This window comes from Neovison vison, chromosome 1 (genome assembly GCF_020171115.1).
Source record: "Neovison vison isolate M4711 chromosome 1, ASM_NN_V1, whole genome shotgun sequence".
NCBI lineage: Eukaryota > Metazoa > Chordata > Mammalia > Carnivora > Mustelidae > Neogale > Neogale vison.
The window spans coordinates 127,456,316-127,480,774 of NC_058091.1; the positions used below are offsets into that span (position 1 = coordinate 127,456,316).

At 40.7% G+C, this 24,459-nt stretch overlaps 1 protein-coding gene across 2 annotated transcripts in view; it reads right to left on the reverse strand.

Moving 5' to 3' along the window:
* ECI2 (enoyl-CoA delta isomerase 2) overlaps positions 1-15,499 on the reverse strand; it is a 21,435-nt gene extending 5,936 nt beyond the window's left edge. Inside the window, exons 1-8 of one of the 2 annotated variants that reach the window (XM_044258209.1) lie at positions 15,388-15,491; positions 15,089-15,142; positions 12,197-12,350; positions 10,206-10,304; positions 9,785-9,973; positions 7,833-7,902; positions 2,090-2,192; positions 923-1,043 (exon numbers count right to left, since the gene is read on the reverse strand). In XM_044258209.1, coding sequence (XP_044114144.1) covers positions 923-1,043; positions 2,090-2,192; positions 7,833-7,902; positions 9,785-9,973; positions 10,206-10,304; positions 12,197-12,350; positions 15,089-15,142; positions 15,388-15,488 — 891 coding nt within the window. In that variant the 5' untranslated portion in view covers positions 15,489-15,491. Of the gene's footprint in view, positions 1-922; positions 1,044-2,089; positions 2,193-7,832; positions 7,903-9,784; positions 9,974-10,205; positions 10,305-12,196; positions 12,351-15,088; positions 15,143-15,387 lie in introns of both variants that reach the window. The other variant, XM_044258217.1, reaches the window with a different exon arrangement.
* Between the last annotated feature and the right edge of the window lie 8,960 nt (positions 15,500-24,459).

The following is a 24,459-nucleotide window of genomic DNA, read 5'->3' on the forward strand; positions in this document are numbered from 1 at the left end:
CTATCAGAGAAAACACCTTCAGACAAAACTAGGCATCTCTTCAGTGGTAAGAACCAAATGTTTCCCATAAGGTTGTAGAGCAGGAAACTGTACCACTGCATAAGCAAAAAGTACTCTAAGAATCGATACCCTAAAAGTGGTTATTAGTTCTACAGTAAAAGCTCTAAGATACATGGTCATCACATCTTTGTTTATAATGACAGAATGGGAGAGAGCCTAGGGTTCAGAAGGCAGGGACTGGTTATGTCTAAGTGGTAAGCTAAGAAGTGATTTTTAACTTAGCCCTTCGTGCTTTTCCAGATTTTTCAAAATTTTATCTTCTACTATGATATACGTTAATACTATAGTTAGAACAGAAATTAAAATCAATGCAATTCAGTGGTGAACACAACACTAAACCGTTTAGGTAAGTAACTTGAGCTTTCATTTACTTATCTGCAAAGAAGGGAGTGAGGGTAGATAGTCCTTTAAAACCCCTTCTTATTCAAAAATTCTAATATTCTAAAATTCTAAACCCCGGAATTTGCTTACAAGGAAAAAGGTATCAAATTATCCACTTGCAAAACATGCAAAAATACTGTCTCCCCCAATCCCACCAATATAGCCAGCTTTCAAGATCTCCTATTTTAAATTAATTGGAAAATCAAAAGTTGAGGAACTGTTACATAATCTGATTAGAATATAGAACCAAAATAGTTGGAACAGTGTTCACAACAATACTGGTGTTTAGGAAAACCAAAGTTAGTAATGAAGGATAAATAAACAATTCAAATTAAACTAAGAGTAATTCTTTGGGAAAAAGCAAAATTTAGTCCATTCTATTATATCATGTAATACATTTACTAACAGCCAACAATAAAAGAGAATTCAGAGGACCTCATTTTTACTCCATGACTTTCTATGTTGCTGGGAGCTCACTCACCCTGTCAGTCGCATACACAAGATCAAATAGCCCGAGTACGGTGACGGAGATTCCCACAGCTGGACCGTTGACCACGGCAACCAGAGGCTTAGGAAAATCTATGAAAGAGCCTACAAAATTCCTACAGAAATGGAAATACAAAAGCATAGTTAAATGAGCTGGAGGGGATTTTGCTAAGTGAAATAAGTGGAGCAACGAAAGACAATTATCATATGCTTTCACTCATACGTGGAACATAAGGAATAGAGCAGAAGACCACAGGGGAAGGGAGGGAAAACTGAATGGGAAGAAATCAGAGAGGGAGACAAACCATGAGGGACTCTGGACCCTGGGAACCAAACTGAGGGTTACAGAAGGGAGGGGGTGGGAGGTTGAGGCAACCAGGTGATGGGTACTAAGGAGGGCACATTTGGTGATGAGCACTGGGTGTTATACGCAACTAATGAATTGTTAAACACTACATCAAAAACTAATGATGTACTATATGCTGGCTAACTGAACACAGTAATGATAATAAACAATGTCCCAACGCAGCATGACTGAAGTACAGTAAGGAAGATAGCATGAGTCTGAAATGAACTCTGGCCAGCCTGGACACCCATCTAGATGGCATTTGATGGAAACTCATAGACTGAGTCCTCTATGCTTGACCTTGGTTCAGCCTCAGCCAGGTCAGGGCTGTAGGTCAGCTGCAGACTTAGAGATCGGGATGGCTGGCTGAGCATATGTTGCAGTATTATAGCTTATGGGAATCAGGAACCCGGTAGGGATACATGAGTTAAGAAGAGAGAGGCCTTCATGTCCTCTGTGCTGAGAGGACTTCACACGTCCCATTACCAGCAATCATGGCAATCATGCATTTTTCTAGCTGGATGAGAATTTGCTAAATCTCCCTGCTTCACTATGAGAGAACTTTTTTTTACAACTGTAGTTAACTTTTATGCTTTCTAATTGAACCTCACGTAGAGCAGCAGGATGAATGGGAAACAGCAGTTAAAGTGGTAAAATAAGTGCCCACCACTGATAGAGGTGGTCGGAGAAATGCGCTTGTCCGAGTCGCATTAATGACACTGACACAAAGAAGCATTTATCTTACTTCTGCTGGCCTAAATGCCACTTTGATGAATATGAACAAGTCCGCTGGGATCAGACAAATATCACTCTTACCTCAGTAAAATGGCACTATTTTTAGCTTTCGCCTCTACTCCTTCAGGAGGAATATTAGTGAAATTAGTCAGGTCATTTCCACTAGAGTAATAATCTCCATTTCCTGTAAATGAAATCAACAGATTCACCAATCATTCATTCTGTAATTACTGAGTATCTGCCATGTGCCGGGTTCTACAGCAAGCACTGCAAATACACTTGTGAACCAGCCATGGCTCTTGCCCTAATTTATAGACAGGTGAGTAAGCTGGACATTGATCTAGAAACATACAAACAAATGTAGATAATACAACTCTGATACAAAGGGAAAATACTCAATGATGATATGAGAGAGTCTAACAGAGGATCTGTTTTAACCTGAAGGTTTAAGGAGGGGTGTTTCTAAGGAAGGAAAAACTGAACTGAGATCTGAAGGACAGTTAAGGTTGGCTAGAAGAAGGGTAGGAAGAATTCATGCAGAGGGAACAGCATGTGCAAAGGTCCTGTGAAAAGGGCTAATTCTGGCCACTGTACCAGAGCAGAAAAAGCCAGAGGGGAAGCTGGTATAGGAGGAGGACGGGCAGCATGGACCATTCGGGGCTTTGCTGCTCCATTAAGACGTTTTGACACTGAAGGTGTTCTGTGATAAAGCATAATTTACAGACAAGAACACCAATTTTAAACATTCAGTTCAATGATTTTTAATGATGGCAAATACCTGCATGATCACCATCTGAAACAAGATGTAAGACCTTTCTACCTTCCCAGAAAGTTCCCTTAAGCTCCTTTCCAGCCATCCCACCCCACCCTGCCCTGACACAACCGCTTTCTGACTTCAATCACTGTAGAATACTTTTGCCTATTTTAGAAATTTTATAAGAGGAATTCTATATGGACTCTTGTGTCTGTGTTCTCTTTGCTGAACTGTGTCTTAAAGATTCACCTATGTTCTCGAATCAGTTCTCCATTCCTTTATATTGCTGAGTAGCAGTTCACCCTATGTCCAGTCAACCAGTCATGTCATTCATCTGTTGGTGGACATGAGAGTTATTTTTGGCTCCTGTGAACTAGATTACAAATCATTCAGTGGACACCTGTTCAATTTAGCTGAACTAATTGCTTAGGAGTGGACTGATAGGTCACTGAGCTGACAGAGGTTTTATTCCATAAAAAGCTGCCAGTTTCTGAAGCAATCTCATCTTAGAAATGTGGAGAGGTCCCAGTTGCTCAGAATCATCACCAACATTTCATGTCTGTCTATCTTTTAAATTTTAGTCATTCTACTGGGTGAAATATCTCACTGATTTTAATTTCCATTTCTCTGAAGGCTAATGATATTGAGCACCTTTTCATGTATTTATTGGCAATCTGTGTTATCTTCTTTTATGAGGTGTCCAAGACCTTTATCTCATTTTTAAATCTGGTTGTTAATTGGTTTTTTTTAAAAGATTTTATTTATCTACTTGACAGAGAGAGATCACAAGTGGGCAGAGAGGCAGGCAGAGAGAGAGAGGAGGAAGCAGGCTCCCTGCTGAGCAGAGAGCCCGATGCAGGGCTCGATCCCAGGACCCTGAGATCATGACCTGAGCTGAAGGCAGAGGCTTAACCCACTGAGCTACCCAGGTGCCCAGGTTGTTAATTGTTAATTTCTAATGAGTTCTTTATATATTCTGGGTAATAATCCTTACTCCAATTTATGTAGAGCAAAGAGTCCCCTACCCCAGCCTGTAGTACCTGTATATTCATTTTCTTACTATTGTCTTTGATAAGCAGATATTTTAAATTCTGATGAAGTCCAAGTTGTACATAGTTTCTTTTATGGCTAAAGCTTTCTGCATCCTGTCCAAGAAATCTCTGCCTACCTCAAGGTCACAAAGAGATTGTTTTCTTCTAGAAGCTTTATGTTTCTGGGTTTTATGCTTACACAACTTTTAAACTAGATTTTGTATAGGGTGTAAGATGAGGTTGAACTTCATTTTTCCCCATATGGGTATTTAGTTGCTCTGGCATCATTTGTCAAAAGATTTTTCTCTTTCCACTGAATTGTCTTGGTACCACTGAAGTTTTAACTGGAGGAGAAATAAGATTTTTATTTGGATAAAGATTCTATTGGATCTGTGAGACTGGACAAGGCAAGGGAGAGAGGAGGACAAAAGAGAATCATAAGGATGAGTAGGGACTGTTTCAGTTCAGACAAGAGTCCCTGGTAGCTTGGACTAGTGCAGAGGACAGAGAACAATGGGCTACTGATGAAAGGAAATGGGATTAGACTGGACGGAGGAGGTGAGAGAGGGACAAGGTCAAGCATGAATGTCTGTGTAATGAATGGTCTATGTAACAGGGCAAATGTGGAGCCACCCACTGTGATCTGGAACACTGAGAAAGCTCCAGAGAGAAAGACGTGGGGGGTGACACCTATGAGGAAATGCCAGGTGGAAATACTGGACGGGAGCCCTGGCGAGTGTCTTGACCCAAGAGATACCAAGGGGGGAAGCACCAGCATATGGACTTTTGTTGGAGAGAGGGCATGGACGCAGAGTCTGGCGAGAATAAGAAGGGAGAAGAGAACAGTGCCTAGAACTAAGCTTTCAGGAACCCTCCCTTCTGATGACCACACAGAGGATGAACCTGCAAAGGAGATGAGAGACAGCAGACTGGAGGGCAGACCTAGGGAAGCCTAGGGAAGACAGAGGTTTAAGAAGGGGGGGAAGACAGAGGAAGGCTGAAAAATGGCCCTGGATTTAATGATACAAAGGTCAGAGTGGGAATCTAAGCAAAAGGTAGCGACCACACTCGAATGGGCTCAAGGGCAAGTTTCAAAAGAAAAATTCAGAAGACATATTTGTTTTGTAGTTGGGCTTCAGTTATTCCTGGGGAACTGAGAAACAAAGAGCTATATTTGTTTTCGACAGTATTTTTACATAATAAATTTATTCTTTTTTTCTTACATTACTATCAGGAGCAAATGGTGTCATAAATAATATTTTCAATAATTTTATGAGTAATAAAGCTTCTTTTCCAAACACATTGTTATGCTGGTCTCTAGTGTATATATAAAAAATTAACAGCTGAACTTTTCTGTGGACACAAAACAGAAGTGACGGACCAGAGAAGGAAAAGAAAAATGCCTGGGAAAATTCAGGAGCAAAGAAAGAAAATCACAACCACTAAAGAATGATGGCATTAGGGGCAGCTGGGTGGCTCAGTGGGTTAAAGCCTCTGCCTTCGGCTCAGGTCATGATCCCAGGGTCCTGGGATTGAGCCCTGCATCAGGTTCTCTGCTCTGCGGGGAGCCTGCTTCCTCCTCTCTCTGCCTGCCTCTCTGCTTATCTGTGATTTCTCTCTGTCAAATAAATAAATAAAATCTTTAAAAAAAAAAAAAAAAAAGAATGATGGCATTAGAGGCCGTAAAAAGGACAGGCATTGCTCAAGATGCAATCAGAGTACAGGATTGAGAATAGTGAGCAAAGCAACAGAAGACAAGAGTTAAGAATTCAGAGATAATAAAAGTTAAGAATCCCAGCAGACCAGACATTCCTTCTATAACTAGAATTTCTTTCAAATGAACAGATCAACTGAAACAAAAACATTCAGAGATACTATCAAAGAAAACTTAAAAAAAGGCCTTACTAATGAGTTTTAACAGGATACATATGTTCTATGCAAAAGTGATAAAGAATGGGAAAGTACCCCCTGGTCTTCTAGGGGGAATAAAAAGATCTTATAAAAACAAAATTAATGGTAGCCTCAAACTTCTCCAGGGCAACATTCTATGCGAGAAGATAATGGAACACTACTTAACAGACCATATACTCAGAAGAGAGGTCTGAGGAGCACTGGAAAATGCGTGCTCCCTTCCTCGCCTCTCATAGGGGCAACCAAGAGACACTGTCCAAGGGGAGTCAGATGAGCTAGAGATAGGGATGGGTACCACGCAACTGTAACAGCAATTACTAAAAGCCGGAAAAAAAACTTTCAAACCATGAGAAGTAAAGCACACACCAAGTCCAATCCAGATCACGAAGTAAAAAATAACAGTCAAAGGAAACGTAAGTAATAAGTATATGTAAGATGCAGAACTAAAACATAACAGATTTGTCATATACATAAAACAGGTAAAGGGACCTTTACAAAAAAAAAAATTAAATTCAGATTGGATCAAAGAGGGAAAAAAATCTAACAATGTGTTCTATTAGACGCAGACTGTAAAAAGTAATTCAGAAAGACAGAAAGCCAAAAGGATGGGTAAAGGTTTGCCAGGCAAGTGCAAATAGTATCAAGGCAGGTGTTAAGGCATTAATATTTGACGAGGTTGATTTCAAGGCAGAGAGAGCCTTAAGTGAGACAAAAGATGACCATTTTATAATAAAGGATAACTATTCACTAGTCTTTTAGTATCAATAAGATAAAAACTTGCTTTAAAGCAATTTTTTTGACATGAAGGAGAAACTGAAAGAAACATAATAGCAATAAATGCCTTTGCATTTTTCAGTCTAAGATTAGAAGACAAAACCAGAAATGGGGGAATCTAACATAAATTAGAAAGGTCAGTCTAACTGATATATTTTAAACTCTATCTTCAAAGAATGAACTTATTTTTGAATAGTTCCTGGATGATATAAAAAGTTAGCCATTTCCAGTTCTTCATTTTCAAGGTAGAGAGTTCAATATGGAGCTATAGACACAAAGCTTAATAGATTTTTAAAAAGTAAATCTAGTGGGGCACCTGGGTGGCTCAGTCAGTTAAACATCCAACTCTTTTTTTTTAAAGATTTCATCCATTTATTGGACAGACAGAGATCACAAGCAGTCAGAGAGGCAGGCAGAGAGAGATGAAGGGAAGCAGGCTCCCCGCCAAGCAGAGAGCCTGATGCGGGGCTCGATCCCAGGACCTGGGATCATGACCTGAGGCAGAGGCTTTAACCCACTGAGCCACCCTCGTGCCCCTAAGCGTCCAACTCTTGATTTCAGCTCAGGTCTCATGGTCATGAGATTAAGCCCTGTGTCAAGCTCTGTACTGGGTATGGAACCTGTTTAAGATTTGATTTTTCCCTCCTCCCCTGCCTAACCTTCCATTCCAAAATAAATAAATAGTAAATCTCATAAAACTGATCATCTGATTATAATTAAGTGAAACCAGTTATCAGTTAACAGAAATGGAAAACCAAAAACCAACCAACAAAATAACAACAAAAAAGCCTTTCTGGAAATCTAAGAAATTAACATTATTATTATTTTTTTTAAAGATTTTATTTATTTATTTGACAGAGCGAGATCACAAGCAGGCAGAGAGGCAGGTAGAGAGAGAGGAGGAAGCAGGCTCCCTGCTGAGCAGAGAGCCCGATGTGGGCCTCTATCCCAGGACCCTGAGATCATGACCTGAGCCGAAGGCAGAGGCTTTAACCCACTGAGCCACCCAGGCGCCCAGAAATTAACATTATTATGTAATGCTTGGATCAAAGAGGAAATAGAAACCAAAAGTGGAGAATATGGAAAATAACTATAGTAAAAGCACTATTTATCAAAACTTAACTTTTCAGTGTTCTCACCTATAAAATAAGTAATCATAGGGCCTAACTTCACTGGGTTTGTTCTAAGAAAGCTTAGAAGAAATGAAAAACTTAAAAAAAAAAAAATAACCTTTAAAAAGAATAGAATATATCAATACTGGAAAAGACCTCACAGCTATTTACTCAATTTCCTATCTGGTTGGAAATCCCCCAAAGTAAACTTAATTATTAAGAAATTCAAGAAAATGTCTTACCTGTTAAAACGGTTATGGCAGAGTCATCCTTGCTTGCGGCTTCAAGTGCAAGTATGATTTCTTGATACATCTATGTGAAAGGGGGAGACAAGAAAAAGAAAGGAATACTGAAAATGACCACCGTTGTGTGGGATTCACTAAAAGTCAGTCTGTAAGCCAGTCCTCTGCAAAGCGCCAACTGTGATGCTGGTTGTATTTACATAACTAAAAAGGCGGCCCAATACAGTTGAAAGGATTTTCAATCCTTTTACAATTACTTGGTGTGTGTTACGTACCATGTACTCTTGCGGACACTGGGGGATATATCCACCTTTCCCCGAAAGTGAATGAATAAGACCTAGTCTTTGAGCTTTTGGAATTAATAGAGAGGGGGAGCTCTAAACTGGGTGGAAAGTACATCATGGCAGACAGCTTGGAGGAAGCACTGATGTCTAGCATGGGTGGGATGGGAGGCAGCCGGGGGAAGATTTCTGAAGCAGTCTGTCAGCTGGGACCTCAAAAAAGAGCGTGCATGTCCCAGGCAGTCTGGAAAGTGTTAAAGGCTGGGATTTCAAGAAATGTAATGGTAGCCAAAGACAATGGGTCCAATATTTTAAATTAGCAGCGTCTGTGAAAATCTTGGAGATGCTGTTGTTACAGTTTTTAATGCACTGGTGTCATTTCTACCTCAGATAAGACACTGGTGTGGGAGAGAATGATGAAGAGGGTTGGTATTTACGGATACACAGACACTGAAAAAAAATATGGACTTGACATAATAGACAAGTAAAGGTGAAGTTGTATTCCCTGAGGGAGGAAATGAGGAAATAACTCCATCATCATTATTATGGTTATGATGACACAGCATAACTGGGTAACTGGCCAGAGCTGGGATTATGACATGGATATATTAGGGTTTTAATTTAGGTTTTCCAGCTTATTAGTTATGGGAATTTGAGCACATTCTTACTTATTTATTTTATCGTTAAATAGTATTAGAAGTAGGACCCTTGTGGGAATTAAAGAAATCTCTGTGTGGAAAGTGCTGACACACACTAGGCACTCTGCAAAGAGCGGCTGCTATTATCACCACCATCATCACTATCATCACCATCATCATCACCGTCACCACCATTATCACCACCATCCCCATCATCACCATCACCACCATCATCCCCATCATCACCATCATCATCATGATCACACAGAAATGAGGCAATGGCAATGAAGTTTTGAGGATCAAATGTTTTACCAAGTCAATGGCACATATCCAACTCCATGAAATTCTTATTTAACACTATTTTAAGTGAGCAGACGCCTTCTGCTATAATATAGATGACAAACCCAATGAAAAGGATTATAGCCACGCAAATTTTACTTGCAGTTCAGCACCAAGCATCCAATTAATTACCTACATGTTTTTCAAAGGGAAGGGGTAGAAGTGGTTATTTTTTATTATCATTGTAGTTTGATGAAAGACTCAAAGATCAAAGGAGCTCTTGTGAGCAGCTCATCTGGAGCAGAGTTGGGTTATGCTATATTTAAAATGAAGGTCGTCTTTCCTTTCTCCCTCTACTTGTATAAATAAAGGCCCATGCAACTTGAACAGTAGTCACAAGTCTAAATGAAAGGAGCAAACTCTGGGGACAGTCTGTGTCAAACTTAGAGAACTTCTACACCTACTCTCTTATATCAATGTATGTTTCATTTCTATTAATTTATTTGTGCTTCTATCATTAGGAGAGTTGCAGTGCTTTTTTGGACACATAAAACCTACCCAAAGCCAACAAATTCTAAATAACAAATACCCAACTCGGTTGTATGAAGAAGTAGCCACCACTACTAATCTTCCTACACAAATCAAAGAAGAGATCACAACAATAGCAACGATGCTGAAACATTCTAGTTGTTGAGTGAAACAGACAGAGGGAGGAAAGAAAAGTAGGACAAACTCCCAGGGCAAGTCACATTACCTGTTCGGTCAATGCATTCTTTTTGGCAGGCCGGTTCAACATGATCTTTGTGATGCCCTCTTCAGAGGTCATCACCACTGTTTCGTATCCAGCTTGTTTCCTCTCTGCTTCAGGCTTCCCTTGGCTAGAGGAGTCAGACGAAGAACTCAAACCAGACACCAAATCCACATAGTTCTGCCTAGCAGTTTCCTGAGGAGAAGATGACAAATAGCCTCGATCCTCAGTCAGTAAGCAAGCACTGTGAGAAACTTAACCGTGCTAAGAAACAGCACCTTGCAATGAAGAAAGAAGAGAGGTCTGATTCAACAGAATCCAACCAGATCTCACAGGTTCTACCTACAGTGGTTTAATAGTGAGAAGCACCCATCTTCCTCCGGGAATAGAGCAAGTAAAATAAAAGCAAAGTAGCAAGTAAATGTACCTTGGGCAGACTGCCAAGAGCATTCCATGCCTCCCATTTGGCCTTATTGATCAAGTCAAACACACCTGGTTTGGGGGTATTACAAGGTCCTTCAGTGGCCTGGGAAAAGGAGAGGGGCAATTATCAGTTATGTGTCCATGCAAATTAGAGTGTCAAATATTTAAGATTTAAAATGTACAGCTAGCATGAATGCGCCTTCTCCTCCCAAACACTTTCAGAAGATACATAAATTCATCTTAACTTTCCCCTTGCACTGTCTTTGATGCTGCTGCTAAAAATATACAACAGAAAAAAGACCGGAGAGACAAAATGTGCCATCAGCTCTCGGTCCCTAAAATAAGTTATAAATGCCTGAATATGAAAACAAAGTCAGACAAGGGTTTTGGCAAAGTACTTTTTAAAAACTCCTAATAGTTAGTTTTGTATCAATGATCCCATTTTTCACACACAGTCAAAATATTCAAGCAAACTATCTTCAAACGTAACCAGCCAACAAACATTTGGAAACCTACCATATAGTCTGAAACCCACTCAAAGGCACAAAAATATTCCACAAATTCAGTGGTGGATTTCTGCGAACTGAACAGAGTTGAACCTGGGGTAGTAGGGATGGGAGAGAGCCAGAGCCACTGGTCCTACAGAAACTTAAATGAAGGCTACGCAAAGAGGAACCATAGAAAACAACTAAATTTTACTTGTTTGAGAGTAGGTGGACTGAATGTTTTGAGATGAATATCCCATGCCGCTTACGTAGCCACCTGTAAAAAGTTTAAATTCCACCATTAGCTGAAAGAGGAAAGAAGAAAGAGGCTTTGAGAAACAAAGGCAGTGGAGGAGGCATAGATTTTCCAAAGACAAAGAGGGAGGGTCACCCTGCAAGAAGGAGATCTCTGGAGAGGGAGAGGCAACACGGTATGCAAGCCCCACTCCCGGCACCCAGCCTGGAGTCAGGAAACAGTACTTCCCCCAGAACAGATGTGTGGTAACACACAGGGAGTACTGCTCACCAGGGAAGCTCACTTAAGCTCTGGTGGTCAGAGTTTTCATTTGGGGCTCCACGGCATAGGCATGGCTGATTACGTAGCCAGGAGCCCTCACTCTAAACTACTGTGAGATTCAGGCCAACAGAGACACTCCTTAGCAGGCCTGACCTTTCAAGGCTTAGGGATTACTTCCCAGAAGTTAAGCGCGAAGTCCTGGCCTCTTTCTGAGCAAAGTCAAATTCTAGGACACTAAGAGAGGCTCATACCGATCATGGGAAGAGGAACACAGATCACACACAGGAGCCCAAAACCAGCTGACTTCCCAAGGTTGCCCTTAGACATCACAACTTAAAAATTTTAGTTTGAAATTTTTGTTATACAAATTTTCAAACATATAGATGAGTAGAATATTATAACGAATTCCAAATACTCAACCTAACTCAATAACCATCAATTTCTGGCCATAATTCCTTTGTCCATCCTTTTCTTTCTTTCCTTGCTTCCTTCCTTCCTTCCTTTTTCCTTTTTCTTTCTTTCTTTCCCGCATTTTAGTGACTCTCAAAGTGCCATTCTATTTCAGCCCTACATAGTTAGTGTGCATTCCTCAAGAACATCAACATTTTCTTATATAACCATGGTGTCTTTAATAATAACTCCTAGGTATCACCTAATACTCAGTCCACAAATTTCTCCAGTGGTCTCAAAACAGTTTTTCAGTTGATTTTTCTCTAGTCAGAAGCCAAATAAGGTCTACACCTTCAGTGGTCATCTCTTTTAAGTCTCTCTGGCTCCAGAGTGATCCTGGTGGGTTCCTTTTGGCTGTAACAGTACTGCAAAGACGAGTATACAAAAACTCCCATGTAGACACTCTTCAGAGGAAAGGAAGCAATACAAACCTTCATAATACGAAAGCTGCATTTCAGTAAAACACACGGCAGATCTGCAGATCTATCTGAGTAGCCATCGGCTCAAAATGTCTCTAGGTTACGTCAGACATTAGGCATTTACCTGCTTATAGAGTGCATAGAGTTTGAGCTTCACTTCATTTCCTGGGTCCTCCTTCAACAGTTTCACCTGATTCATCGCATTCTCAAAATCCTTCTGACTGGCTCCCATTGCTGTTTTGCTCACGTGCAGCTGAAGTGCCGGGACCTTCAGGGAGCTGCAGACAGGCAGGCTGATTTCTAATGGCTGCCAATCCGTATATACCAAAACGCTCTGTTTCTCCTGAAATATGTTCCCTGTACCTGACCCTGTACAACAAGATGGCTGCAAACGGTTAGTGGTGTAAGGGCCACAGGCAGGCTGTCCCAATATGGGCCCCTTGGGCACGGGCAGTATTTTGAGTTAAAAGCAAGCAAAGCCCAGCAGAAGCTGGAAAAGTTCTCTGACTCCACCTACTGCCCAAGTTTACCTTGGAAAGAAGAGCCTGTACCAGGAAGAGACCCATGAAAAGATTCCTTTTTAGCTAAGACACTTATCTGTGTAATGGGACAATCTTTGTTTTCTCAAGATTTCCTCTCACCTTCCTGCTAGTGGGCTTCCTCTGTATTGTATCCTCAGACTCCTAACCCTTCTCCTTAGCTCAGAATATAAGCTTCAAAATGTAAGTCATGTAAGCCTCACGCAGCCCGTCTTTGGAATTTCACGTTTATGTGGATTCCATGTGGGTATGAAACGAAATTTGATTTTCTCCCATTAATCATAATTCCTAATCCAGCTAGAAGGACCTTAAAGGGCAGAATAAATTTCTTCCTTCCCAACAGTGGTTTTCAAAATGATCCCTAAAAAAAGAAATACAGAAGCTACCTGTAGCAATCTTAAAATAAAGGAAAAGGAAGCTACAATCCAGCACAGCAATTAGAGCAATTCTAATTAGATACTGATAAAAGCCAGGGGATTGTGAATGGCCACGTCAATTCTGCCACAGGGAAGAAAGTAAATGAAAGGCACTGTAAGATGGAAATGAGCAGGAGACTGAGACTGAAGAGGTCAAGTGCACAGAATTCGGCCTTTTGTGTCCTAACAGCCAGAAATCCTGTCTGCCCTTGTTGCTCCTTTGATTACGGACCCATCACCCTCACTGATTAACAAAGTATAAATTATGAACAGGTCAATTCTTTCTGTTCAGCAAAATGTGTGTCCCAACCTATAGGTGGAAGTGATATTGGAAAGATGCTGGGGTTCAGAGCTGATGGCCAAGAAAGAATTCTTGAGACGTCTTTGGTGCAAAAAAGGTGATTTTATTAAAGCCCAGGGACAGGACCGGGGGCAGAAAGAGCTGCACCTGGGTCATGAGGAGTGGCCCATCCCACACTTACTTTCTTCTTTTTTTTTTCTTTCTTTCTTTTTTAGATTTTTTTTTTTTTTTAAATAAACATATAATGTATTTCATCACACACTTTCAAGTTGGAAAGGGGTTAGGGATAGCCTAAGTCTCTAGCAAATTTTGGAAGCAAGGTTTCCGGGACCTCCAAGGACCAACTATTGTTAGGAAAAGGTCATTTATTACTGTCTAATGAAACCTTAGTCATTAGACTAAGTCTTCACTGTTCCCAGTGAAGACCCTGGCATATAAAGTTAAAGTCAGTGGGATCCAGGAGGATTAAAATAATAGAGTTTTAATAATGCCCACACCCAATGTATTACTTCCTCTGCAATAATACGACTTCAGATGTGTATCTGTGGGTCATAAGCTTGGGGGATGACTGTCAAGACGTATCTTGGTGGGTAGAGATAAAGGACATTTCCAAAGGAATTCTTATATGTTAATGTGGACTTACAGGAGCCTGGGGGCTGGGCTTAGGATTGCTTTTTGCCTTTAGCAAAGTATTAACATTAAGGCAACAGAATTCCCAGAGGAATGTCACTTTGTCTATTTCAAGGACTCATCAATGGGCTGTTAAGTAGTAAGGAAATTTAATTTTTCTTTTGCTTTTGTTTCCCACATCAGAAGGAGGAGAGACTGGGTTAAGATACAAGAAACGTTCAAAAAGATGAGCTGTTGTGGGCATTCCAGACAAAGAGCCACTTCTTAGTAGGTGGGGGACTTATCTAGAGGAAATCGAACTGCTATGGAAGCTAGTCTGTGAAGCTGTGCTGATAATGCGTAATGACTCACCCCGAGAAGGTTAACCAGCGAGCTAGGAGCAGAGCAGAAACAGGGAGCACAACCAGGCAGAGTGGTTTAGTAGGCAGAGGAAGAGAAAATTTCGGTGCACAGTATTGAGGCCACAAGCAAAAAATTGATGTTCCCAGTGAAGACCCTGGCATATAAAGTTAAAGTCAGTGGGATCCAGGAGGATTAAAATAATAGAGTTTTAATAATGCCCACACCCAATGTATTACTTCCTCTGCAATAATACGACTTCCAGAGCATAAAGAACCCCTAGGTTCAAACTCTGAAATACTAGTAATTCAGTAAATTAGTAATTTTGCAATTTCTAATTACTAATTGAAATTAGTAATTCAGTAAAGACTTCAATAATTTTTACATTAAATAACTGAATTAGTTTCTCTCCAAAAAGGGAAAAACTCTGCATCCTACGTGATGTATGTTAAGCTCCAAATAGAAAACGAAAGAACAAAATGTCTATCACAAAGCCTAAACGTGCAAGCTCTCACAAAATACGCACAAACTCACTTATTTGAAAGTAAAGTGAGCTTTAAAAAATTACGAAGCACTACCGTTTAATACCTAAAATCGGGAAAATCATTTATAATCCCACCACCTCAATTTTTACATAGCTTGTGTCCCCCGCGGGTTAACACTACAGAAGCGTTCCCCAGGAAGCAGTCTGACCCCACACGGAGCGGCCTGCGCTTCTACAGCATTCAGCAGAAAAGCCAAGCGTGCCGAGATGTTCTACCCGGTTTTAGCGAATTAGGTTGGCAACCTACCAGCAGCCAGGGTGGAGGGCTGGGTGGCCCGAGGGGAGAGCTGAGCGCGAACGCCTGCGGAGAAGAGTGGCAGCTCAGGCCTCCACGCGCGTCCACCGGGACCATCTCGCGCCCAGCCGAAGAGAGGGCGCGCGTTTAAGGACACCTGCCATCACTCCCTCCCTCCTTGGAAAAACCATAAAAGCACAGCCCTGCGGCTACGCGGACAAGATAAGAGACAGGGCAGCTCCCGCGCGCGGTGACCGCCTCGGCTCGCCGGGATCCCACGGGCGACCCTGGATCCCCGGCTCAGCACTTACCCCCCGACCGCTCTCCGACACCAGCACCGAATCAGTCGACCGACTACCCCGGCCATGGCTACCCGGAAAGGTGGGCCGTGGGCGGAATTCTGGGGTGGCATCTAGAACCTGGATGGCCCGGAGGCAAAGGGGCGGGGAGTGGAGCGGGACCCGATAGGTCAGGATAGGGGGCGGGGCCGGGGCCCGGGGTGAGGCCGCGATCCGGAGAGGATGGGAAAGGGAGGGGGAGGCGAAGAGAAAGGGGAAGGAGGGGCAGAAGACGGAGCGGGTCGCGTCGCGGGGGATTAAGATGGGCTGTGTGGACGCGCGCCCCCTCCGGGGCGGGAAACGGAAAAACAGAGCTTGGAGGCGCGGGCTGTCCGAGCTCCTTGGGGTGCGTTCGGAAGAGCGAAGGTGTGTCATGGGGACCCAGGAACTGCCAGCTCTGGGGCGATCGCTTCCCTACGCACCTCGACGTCCCTTCAGCCCCCAGCCACCAGGAAGGGGTTGTGCATTAATGGGGGAAAACAGTAAAGGTGTGTTTAAAACACACACACACGCGCGCGCGCGCACACACACACACGCACACCACCTAATTTACCGCTGCGGAAGATGAAAGGTTTACAGAGCCGGTAGAGCACCTGGGGATCAGAAATGATCGGCCCAGTAGTTTTAAACCCGTCTTTTCATGTCAATAACTGTGGATATTTTCGAGTTCGGACAAAGCATTCAAGAAAGTATTTTCTCTGGGAAAGAATCCTTAACAGTTGGAAGGGTCTTTGACTGTCATCTCCCCCAGTTCAAGAACAATAAAAATCACTGGTTTAAACTGGGCTGAAAAGAAAACCACAGGTGCAAAATAGAGTCACTTACGGTAAGGCTGCAGGGTTAGCAAACTAAGTTTTAATATAAAAATAAGTTTCAGGAGCGCCTGGGTGGCTCAGTGGGTTAAAGCCTCTGCCTTCAGCTCAGGTCATGATCCCAGAGTCCTGGGATCGAGCCCCGCGTCGGGCTTTCTGCTCCGCAGGGAACCTGCTTTCTCCTTTCTCTCTGCCTGCTTCTCTGCCTACTTGTGATTTCTCTCTGTCAAATAAATAAAATCTTTAAAAAAAAAGAAGTTTCAGTTTCATATCCATTCACCCCACCCATGTAAACCTTTAACCAGTCAACAGGAAATTTATGGATAAACGCCTTCTGTTATCTTAGAAGGGTGACCTTGCCAAAAACCAATGCGTTCTTTGCTAATAATTTCCTCCCTCCCGCTTCTCCCTTTAAAAACATTTCCTTTTCTGCAACCCAACAGAGTTCTTTTCTATATGTTAGATGGCTTGCTACCTGATTCATGGGTCATTTAAAAAAGTCCGTTAGCTCTTCAAATTTACTCAGTTTAAATTTTTGTGATTTACAGTGCTCAGGGTGCAATATCCAAGTAGGCCTGGGGGCAGTCAGATTTTGAAACTGACACTGGAATACTTATGGGCCAGGCTAACTGTAATTCTTTCCGTAATCCTGTAGGGAAAATGGTGTTGTCCCATTTTGCTATTGTGGAAACAGAGGTCAAGAAAGATTAATTAGGTGGCTTGCACAAAGACCAGAGACTGGAATTGGTCAGAACCCTGTTTCAACTCAGAGCTCAGAGTTGAAGTCCCTAGTAATTTTATTATTTCATGCTGATGGCCCGTTAGGATTTGTGCCTCATCAGGCAGATCTGGGTAATAGTGCAGGTGAGGCAAGACGGAAGGCCAGGGTAGAACAATTTAGAATTATTCTAAAACTTAAGGTAGTACAAGGTAGTGACTGGTAGGCTGAGCTGTCTCTCAAAGACCTCGGTCCTGTCCTGGGCTGAGTTAGGTGACCCTCAGATGGAAATACACTAGTCAAAAATTGTAGAAATACTGGGCAATACTCCGGACTCCAGAAGAGGAAACACCTCTCAAAGAAATATTAATATTTTTAAGAAGTCCCTTAATCCTGAGCGTATTTGGGTTGGGAAACACTTCATAATACAGGTGAACTCTTCTCATGTTTATGTCTACTACATTTCACACAGAAGAGTGGAGTTGGGAAATTAGCTGTCTTTGCCAATGTATAACTTAAGCAAAGTAGAAGGAACATTTGTCCAAGATTCACTTAACTCGTTCATTAGGGAACCAACCGTTCAAAGTTCAAAAAACCAACAGTTCAAATTTCAAAAAAAAAAAAAAATTGAAAAGCGAGTTTATATAGTCTGTATGAGAAAAGAATGCTGGAATAGATGCAAGGTTATATACAAAATTTGTTAATGTCTACAGAGCAATAAAACCATAAAATCTAGGGTGATTTTTTTTTCTATTAGACAAATTATTGGCATCTCTGTTGGTTGTATTTACTACACTACACTCGTAATTCTCCCCAACCTCCCCTCATGATTACATGTCTTGTGGTGGGTCACCTTGGTCTTCTGAAAAAATTAAAAATTCTTTGCCTGATCTAAAGGCCCTCAAGATTTGGACCTGGCCTCCTAGTCCAGTTTATTTCCCACCGACCCCACACTTGAAACTTCCATTGCAGATGAACTTGGAATGCCCTGTTTCTCTGAATCTTCATATCATCATCCTATCCAGGAAAGTTGCCTCTGGCCCTCCACTGGGTATATTCTCTCCTTCTGAGCGCCTATAACGCCCCTACTTCTCTTTCTCCTAGCACCTGTGTGTCTAATTAGTAATTTGTCTCGTTAGTCACCCAATGGCTCATACTAAGAAGAATTCCACATACATTAAACCCTGTTTTCTGACACGTTGCTTGATACAACATAGTCTGTAAATTGTGTGTTGAATGATGGATGAGTTATTGAAAATGTCTCTCTAGGCCATGTTTTTCCACCTTTGATAATAAGTTGTGAGTAAATTTCAGTGTTTTTATTAAGTTGTCAGAAGGAATTAATATCAATGTTTTTGTGCTTTGAACTATTTCAGTGAGGAAAGGAAATTTGACTATTGCCAGGTTCCTGCATTAAAACAAACTAGAAAACATGGGATCAAGGAAACTATGGTATTATTTAAATCTCTAAATTTCTGTTAGGGGGGAGGCACAGAAATACATTTTCTTCAATTAGTCATTAAAGATCATTAGTCCACGTTCTGTGCTCCATATCATATCTATTTCTTGCTTGAGTTCTGCGACATTGCTTGCGATCCGTTAAACCTCTATTATGTTTTCTTATTAATGGTAACTATTACTTAACCAAATTAATCCTCCTTTTTTCTGTGTAGGCTTTGTATCATCCTCTTATACAGTCTTCTATGTTATAAAAATATATGATAAAAATGATGTTAAAAATGATATTCTGGGATCTATGCTTTTGCGCATTATTTGTCTTTTTCAATTATTACAATTTAGAGAAGAAAGACATTTCAGAAGTAAACATTTGACTTACTGTAACACCTCTGCCCGAGTTCCCTATGCCTGAATAATTTGTTCATTCACCCACATCTATTTTACCCACAAAGTATGTGTGCGTGTTGCGCAAACATTAAACCAGTCTTGTGCTGATTACCTTTCCACCCCTTTTCTCACGCAAAGAAATCTCCCTCAGGAATTCTGCTCTGAGAATGATTGGGACTGATAGATATTAGCATGTAGGAAATAGCATGTACTCCTGGGCCTTTCAAGTTATTCACAGATATGTGCAGAGCCTCAAAATATTGGAGTTGCCCTACACGCATGTTCCCAGCTGAGGGGGAATAAGGTGACGTTCTGTCTTCTTCTTCCAGCTCTCATACTATAAACAAGTGTCTGTAAACGAGTGTCCTTTTCATGGTCTGTTTAGTGTCATGTTTCCCACATTTGTGTGTGTGTGTGTGTGTGTGTGTGTGTGTATGTGTGTGTGTGTGAGAATTATTGGTGGTGGTGATGTTGATTTGCCGTTGAAAATGGCCTCCAGGGGCACCTGGGTGGCTCAGTGGGTTAAGCCTCTGCCTTCGGCTCAGGTCATGATCTCAGGGTCCTGGGATCGAGCCCCGCATCGGGCTCTCTGCTCAGCAGGGAGCCTGCTTCCTCCTCTCTCTGGGCCTGCCTCTCTGCCTACCTGGGATCCTCTCTCTCTGTCAAATAAATCTTAAAAAATAAAAAATAAAAAAAATAAAATGGCCTCCAAGCGTAGTGTGTTGAAGTGCTGTCTAGCATATCTAAGTGCAAGAAGGCTGTGATGTGCCTTTTGGGGGGAATTTGGTGCTAGATAAGCTTGATTGAAACATGAGTAATAGTGCTGCTGACTTGAATTCCATCCTGAAGAAATTTTTAGTGTATATTAAATAAGTTGTCTTGAGGGCACTTGGGTGGCTCAGTGGATTAAAGCCTCTGTCTTTGGCTCAAGTCATAATCCCAGAGTCCTGGGATCGAGCCCCACATTGGGCTCTCTGCTCGACAGGGAGGCTGCTTCCTCCTCTCTCTCTCTGCCTGCCTCTCTGCCTACTTGTGATCTCTGCTCGTCAAATAAATAAACAAAATATTAAAAAAAAATTCTTATCTTAAAAAAAATAAATTGTCTTTAAACAGAAACATGTATAAAACAAGGTTCTATACTGATTAGTTGATGAAAATGTCATGACCAGAGGCTCCCAGGAACCTAACTGTATTTTCTCTTGGAGCAATGTGGCTCAGTATTCACTAATTCATTGTTTGCAGTAAATTTAGAAATGCTCACTTTCACAAATAATGAGAGTTGACTGTATATGCAGCTATGTTAGCCTGGATTCCAGAAGCAGATCTCCAGAAAGAGTGAATTTGGAAATGATCCCAGGAAACGTTGGTATGGGGTTAGGGAAGTGAGACAGAAAAGCAAAAGCAACCAATAAAGGGTGAGTTAATAAAGCAAATGACTTCTGTGGGCAGCTGAAACTCAACCCAGGCACTCTGAGAGCCAATGAAGAACACATACCATGGAGTTTAATTCCATTATGGTCCAAGTTCATGCTTTGTATGAATTCAATTCTTCTAAATTCATTTTAAATAAATTTGTCTTAAGGCCCAACATATGGTCTATCTTGGTGAAGGTTTCACGTGTCTTAGAAAAGAGTGCGTATTCTATTGTTTTCTGGTAGATATTCTTTAAAGGACACTGATTTTCTGTCTACTTGTTCTGTAAATTACTAAGAAAGGAATGTTGATATAACAAAGTATATTTTGAACTTGTCTGTCCACTTAGGCTTATCAGTTTTTGCTTCATGTTTTATTGGTTGGCATACAAATTGATGATTGTATGTCTCCTTGATTACTTGACCATCTTTATGTATTGTCCCTTTTTATCCCTGACACGTAATTTGATATTAGTATAAACAATACAGCTTTCTTTTGATTGCGGTCTCTGTGGTTTATTTTCATCCTTTTAGTATATGTACATCATCATAGTTAAAGTAGGTTTCTTGTCAGTAGAACATAGTTGTTGGTGGTTTTTTTTTTTTTTGAATATAGTTGTTTTTTATTTAAGTCCAATCTGACAATCTTTTTTTAATGGTGTTTTTAAAATCATTTATAATTAATATGATAACTAATACGGTTGACCCTACCATTTTGTTATTTTTCTATTTGTCTCCTGTGTTTATCATTCTTCTGTCACCTCTTCCTGTCTTTCTTTGAATATTTTTTGGTATTCCATTTTAATTTCTTTGCTAGATTTTTTGGCTGTATCTGTTTGTGTTTTTTTCCAGTGGTTTCTGTACAGATTAAAATATACATGACTATGTTTTCAGTCTACTTAGAGATCATATTTTATAGCTTCAGGTAAAATAGAGAACTTATAACCATACAGGTCACTTTATCTGCCCCCCCTTTATCTTATGGCTGTTAGATGCATCACATTTACACCTTCCCAGACAAGGCTAATTTTTTGCTTTCAAACTTTATACATACTTTAGGGAACTTAAAAAAGAAAAATATCACTTTTTAAAGACATTTATCACTTCTATTGTTTTTCTTTTATTCCTGAAGTTCCAAGATTCCCTCTGGGAACATTTTCCTTCAGTCTTAATTCCTTTAGCAATTTCTCTGATAGCAGATATATTGGCAATGAATTCTCTGTTTTTCTTCATCAAGAATAACCTTATGTTACTTTCGTTCTTGGAGGGCATTTTCACAGATTATAGAATTTTGAGTTGATATTTCTTTTGGCACTTTCAAGATATTGCTCCACTGCCTTTATGATTTCTGATGAGGAATCCTTAGTATTCTCTAGTGACTGTAGTGTTAGAGTTGTTGTTCCTCTTTATGTAATGCATCATTTTGTTATGGCTGCTTTCAAGATTTTTCTTTATCTTTGTTTTTCAGCGTGGCTTTGATGTGTATAAGCATGTTGTTCTTTGAGTTTTTTGTTTGGGGCTAACTAAACTTCTTGAATTTATAAATTTATGTCTTTTACCAAAGTTGAGGAGTTTTTAGTCATTATTTCTTCAGATACTTTGTCACGATGTCTCTCTCTTCTTTACGTCTCCAGTGATATTGATATTATCCCATAGGTCCCTGTGACTGCTTATTTTTTAATCCTTTTTTTGGTCTATTCTTCAGATTAGATCATCTCTATTTTTTAAATATTTTTATTTATTTGAGAGAGAGAGAGAGAGATGGCACACACAAATGGGGGCAGGAGCAGAGAGAGAAAAGCTTCAGGCCGACTCATCACTGAACATGGAACCCAGCTTGGGGCTTGATCCCACAACCCATGAAATCACGACTTTAGCCAAAACCAAGAGTCAGACATTGAACCAACTGAGCACCCAGGTGTCCCTGGATCGTGTCTGTTGATCTATTTTCAAATTTTCTGATTCTTCTCTCTGTCATTTCTATTGTTATGAGCCTACATAGTAAGTTTTTTTACTTTCAGACATTCTATTTTTTCCCAAGATTTATTTATTTATTTGAGAGAGAGTGCATGAGCAGGGGATGGGGGAGAGGGAGAGGGAAGGTAGACTCCCTCATGAGTGCAGAACCCCATGCAGGGCTCTATCCCAGGACCCTGAGATCATGACCTGAGCCAAAACCAAGAGTTGGACTCTCAATGGACTGAGCCCCAGGTGCCCCAGACATTCTATTTTTTCATTCTCAAATTTCTTTTTGGCTCGTTTGACTAGTTTCTCTTTCTCTACTGACAACACCTATCTTTATTTTCATTTTAGAAGTGTTCACATTTACCTCATGGGGGAATGTTATAGTGACTGCTTTAAATGATTGATTCCTGTTGGTTTTATTCCAAACTGCCTTATGGGTTTGGTCTCTTGCATTTGACCTCTTGGATTTTCTCGGTCTCTGACACCTTGCCACTCCTGCTTGTCTGGTGGGCAACTCCACCCTCATGGCCCAGTCCTGCATTGGGCAGTCCAGCATTTGATGGTGCCACATCAAAAGTATGTTTTGGGCCCTCAGCTAGGCTATTAGAGCTTTGATGATTAGATTAGGACAGTTAGTTCTTCCCCTCAAGAGTGTCTTCAATCATGCTGGACAATTTGACTTAAATTAAAGTGAATGGATTCATTGATAGAAAATCCACAGGTCCAAGCCAGTCGTGTAATACTTCATTACAATGTGATTAGTATCTCGAATAACTCTCTTCATTCCAAGTATCTGTAGAATTTCATGCATCAGAAATGTAGTGCACATTCCACACTTCTCAACACTTGCAGCCCAATTATAATTGCAGGCAACCCTCATAAATCTAATTCTGTATTTTACAGAGACTTCGTAGGTACCCAGGCCAGGTGGAATTCATGTCTTAGAGTGTCACTGTCAATCACAGCAAGTTCAAACCAAGCATCCGTTAACATAACCTGCCATTCTTCTGTCATGCTCACCTGCTTCATTAAGATATTGGCAGCATTTAGCAAGGCTGGAAAGTTGATTGATTCATTCATTCATTCACTCATTCTTCAAGCTTTCCTTTAGCAGACATTTATTATCCGTCTGGCAGTAGCAGAGGACGCCATTGGAGTGTGTTCCGAGGCTTTTATGTTGAGCCCTGGGTACCTGTGGGGTGACAGGCTTGTTGAGAAGAAGCTAGGTAATGATGGATCTCTACTGTCCCTGCTGATACAGAGAAGGGAGAGTGAGTCTGCAGCAGAACAAATCCAGGAAGTCACACACTAGGGAGGAAGAATGTCAGGGGCCCATCTACTATAACAACAATAACAACATCAAGAAGAGTTCAATAACTCTGAAGTTCAACAATGTTAATAAGCCACAATGTACCACATGTATTATCTGAAATTACCTTAGGGATAGGCACAATTATTCTTGTTATTTTACAGATAAAGAGTTTGAAGCACAGAGAGTCTAACTAGCTTGCCCCAAATCTGAGTCAGTAAGCAGCTTTCTGATCCGGAAGCTCGAACTTTGATCCATGGTGCTCACTCCCACAGTGATCAGAGAACCAAGAAAATGATTATTGTGAAAACATACAGAGTTTCTGCTGAGCAATACTTTTCTAAAAAGCCAGAAAATACGAATATTATGTAAAAAGATCAAAAACCTTATTATTTATTCCAATGAATTTAATCTATGCTAAATTGAATTTAAATAAATGAATTGATATGAATGGAAAGAGATTACAGATTAGAGGGGTGTGAGGAAAACTCTTGGGAAAATACATTTAAGGGTCTAAGACCATCTGACACAAATATGTGCAGATTTTTATTTTCTTAAAGGAAACAGATGAAATTAATGGATTACAATTGTTATTGATTGTTTTTTAAGATTATGGTGAAACATATAACATAAAATTTATCTTAACCATTTTGGGTGTACAGTTCAATATTGTTAAGTACATTTACATTATTGTAATCTCCAATCTCCAAAACCCTTTTCATCCAGCAAAACTGAAGCTCTCTACCCATTAAGAATAACTTCCCATTTCTTCCCCCTGTCCTGGTAACCATTCTTCTACTTTTCGTCTCTAACTTTGACTACTCTAGGGACCTCATATAGTGGAATCATATAGTGCTTGTCTTTTTGCAAAGGGATTAATTCACTCAGCATAATGTCTTCCAAGCTCACCCATGTTGTAGCCTGTGTCAGAGCTTCCTTCCTTTTTAAGGCTGAGTAGCAGTCCATTGTGTATGAACACCACAT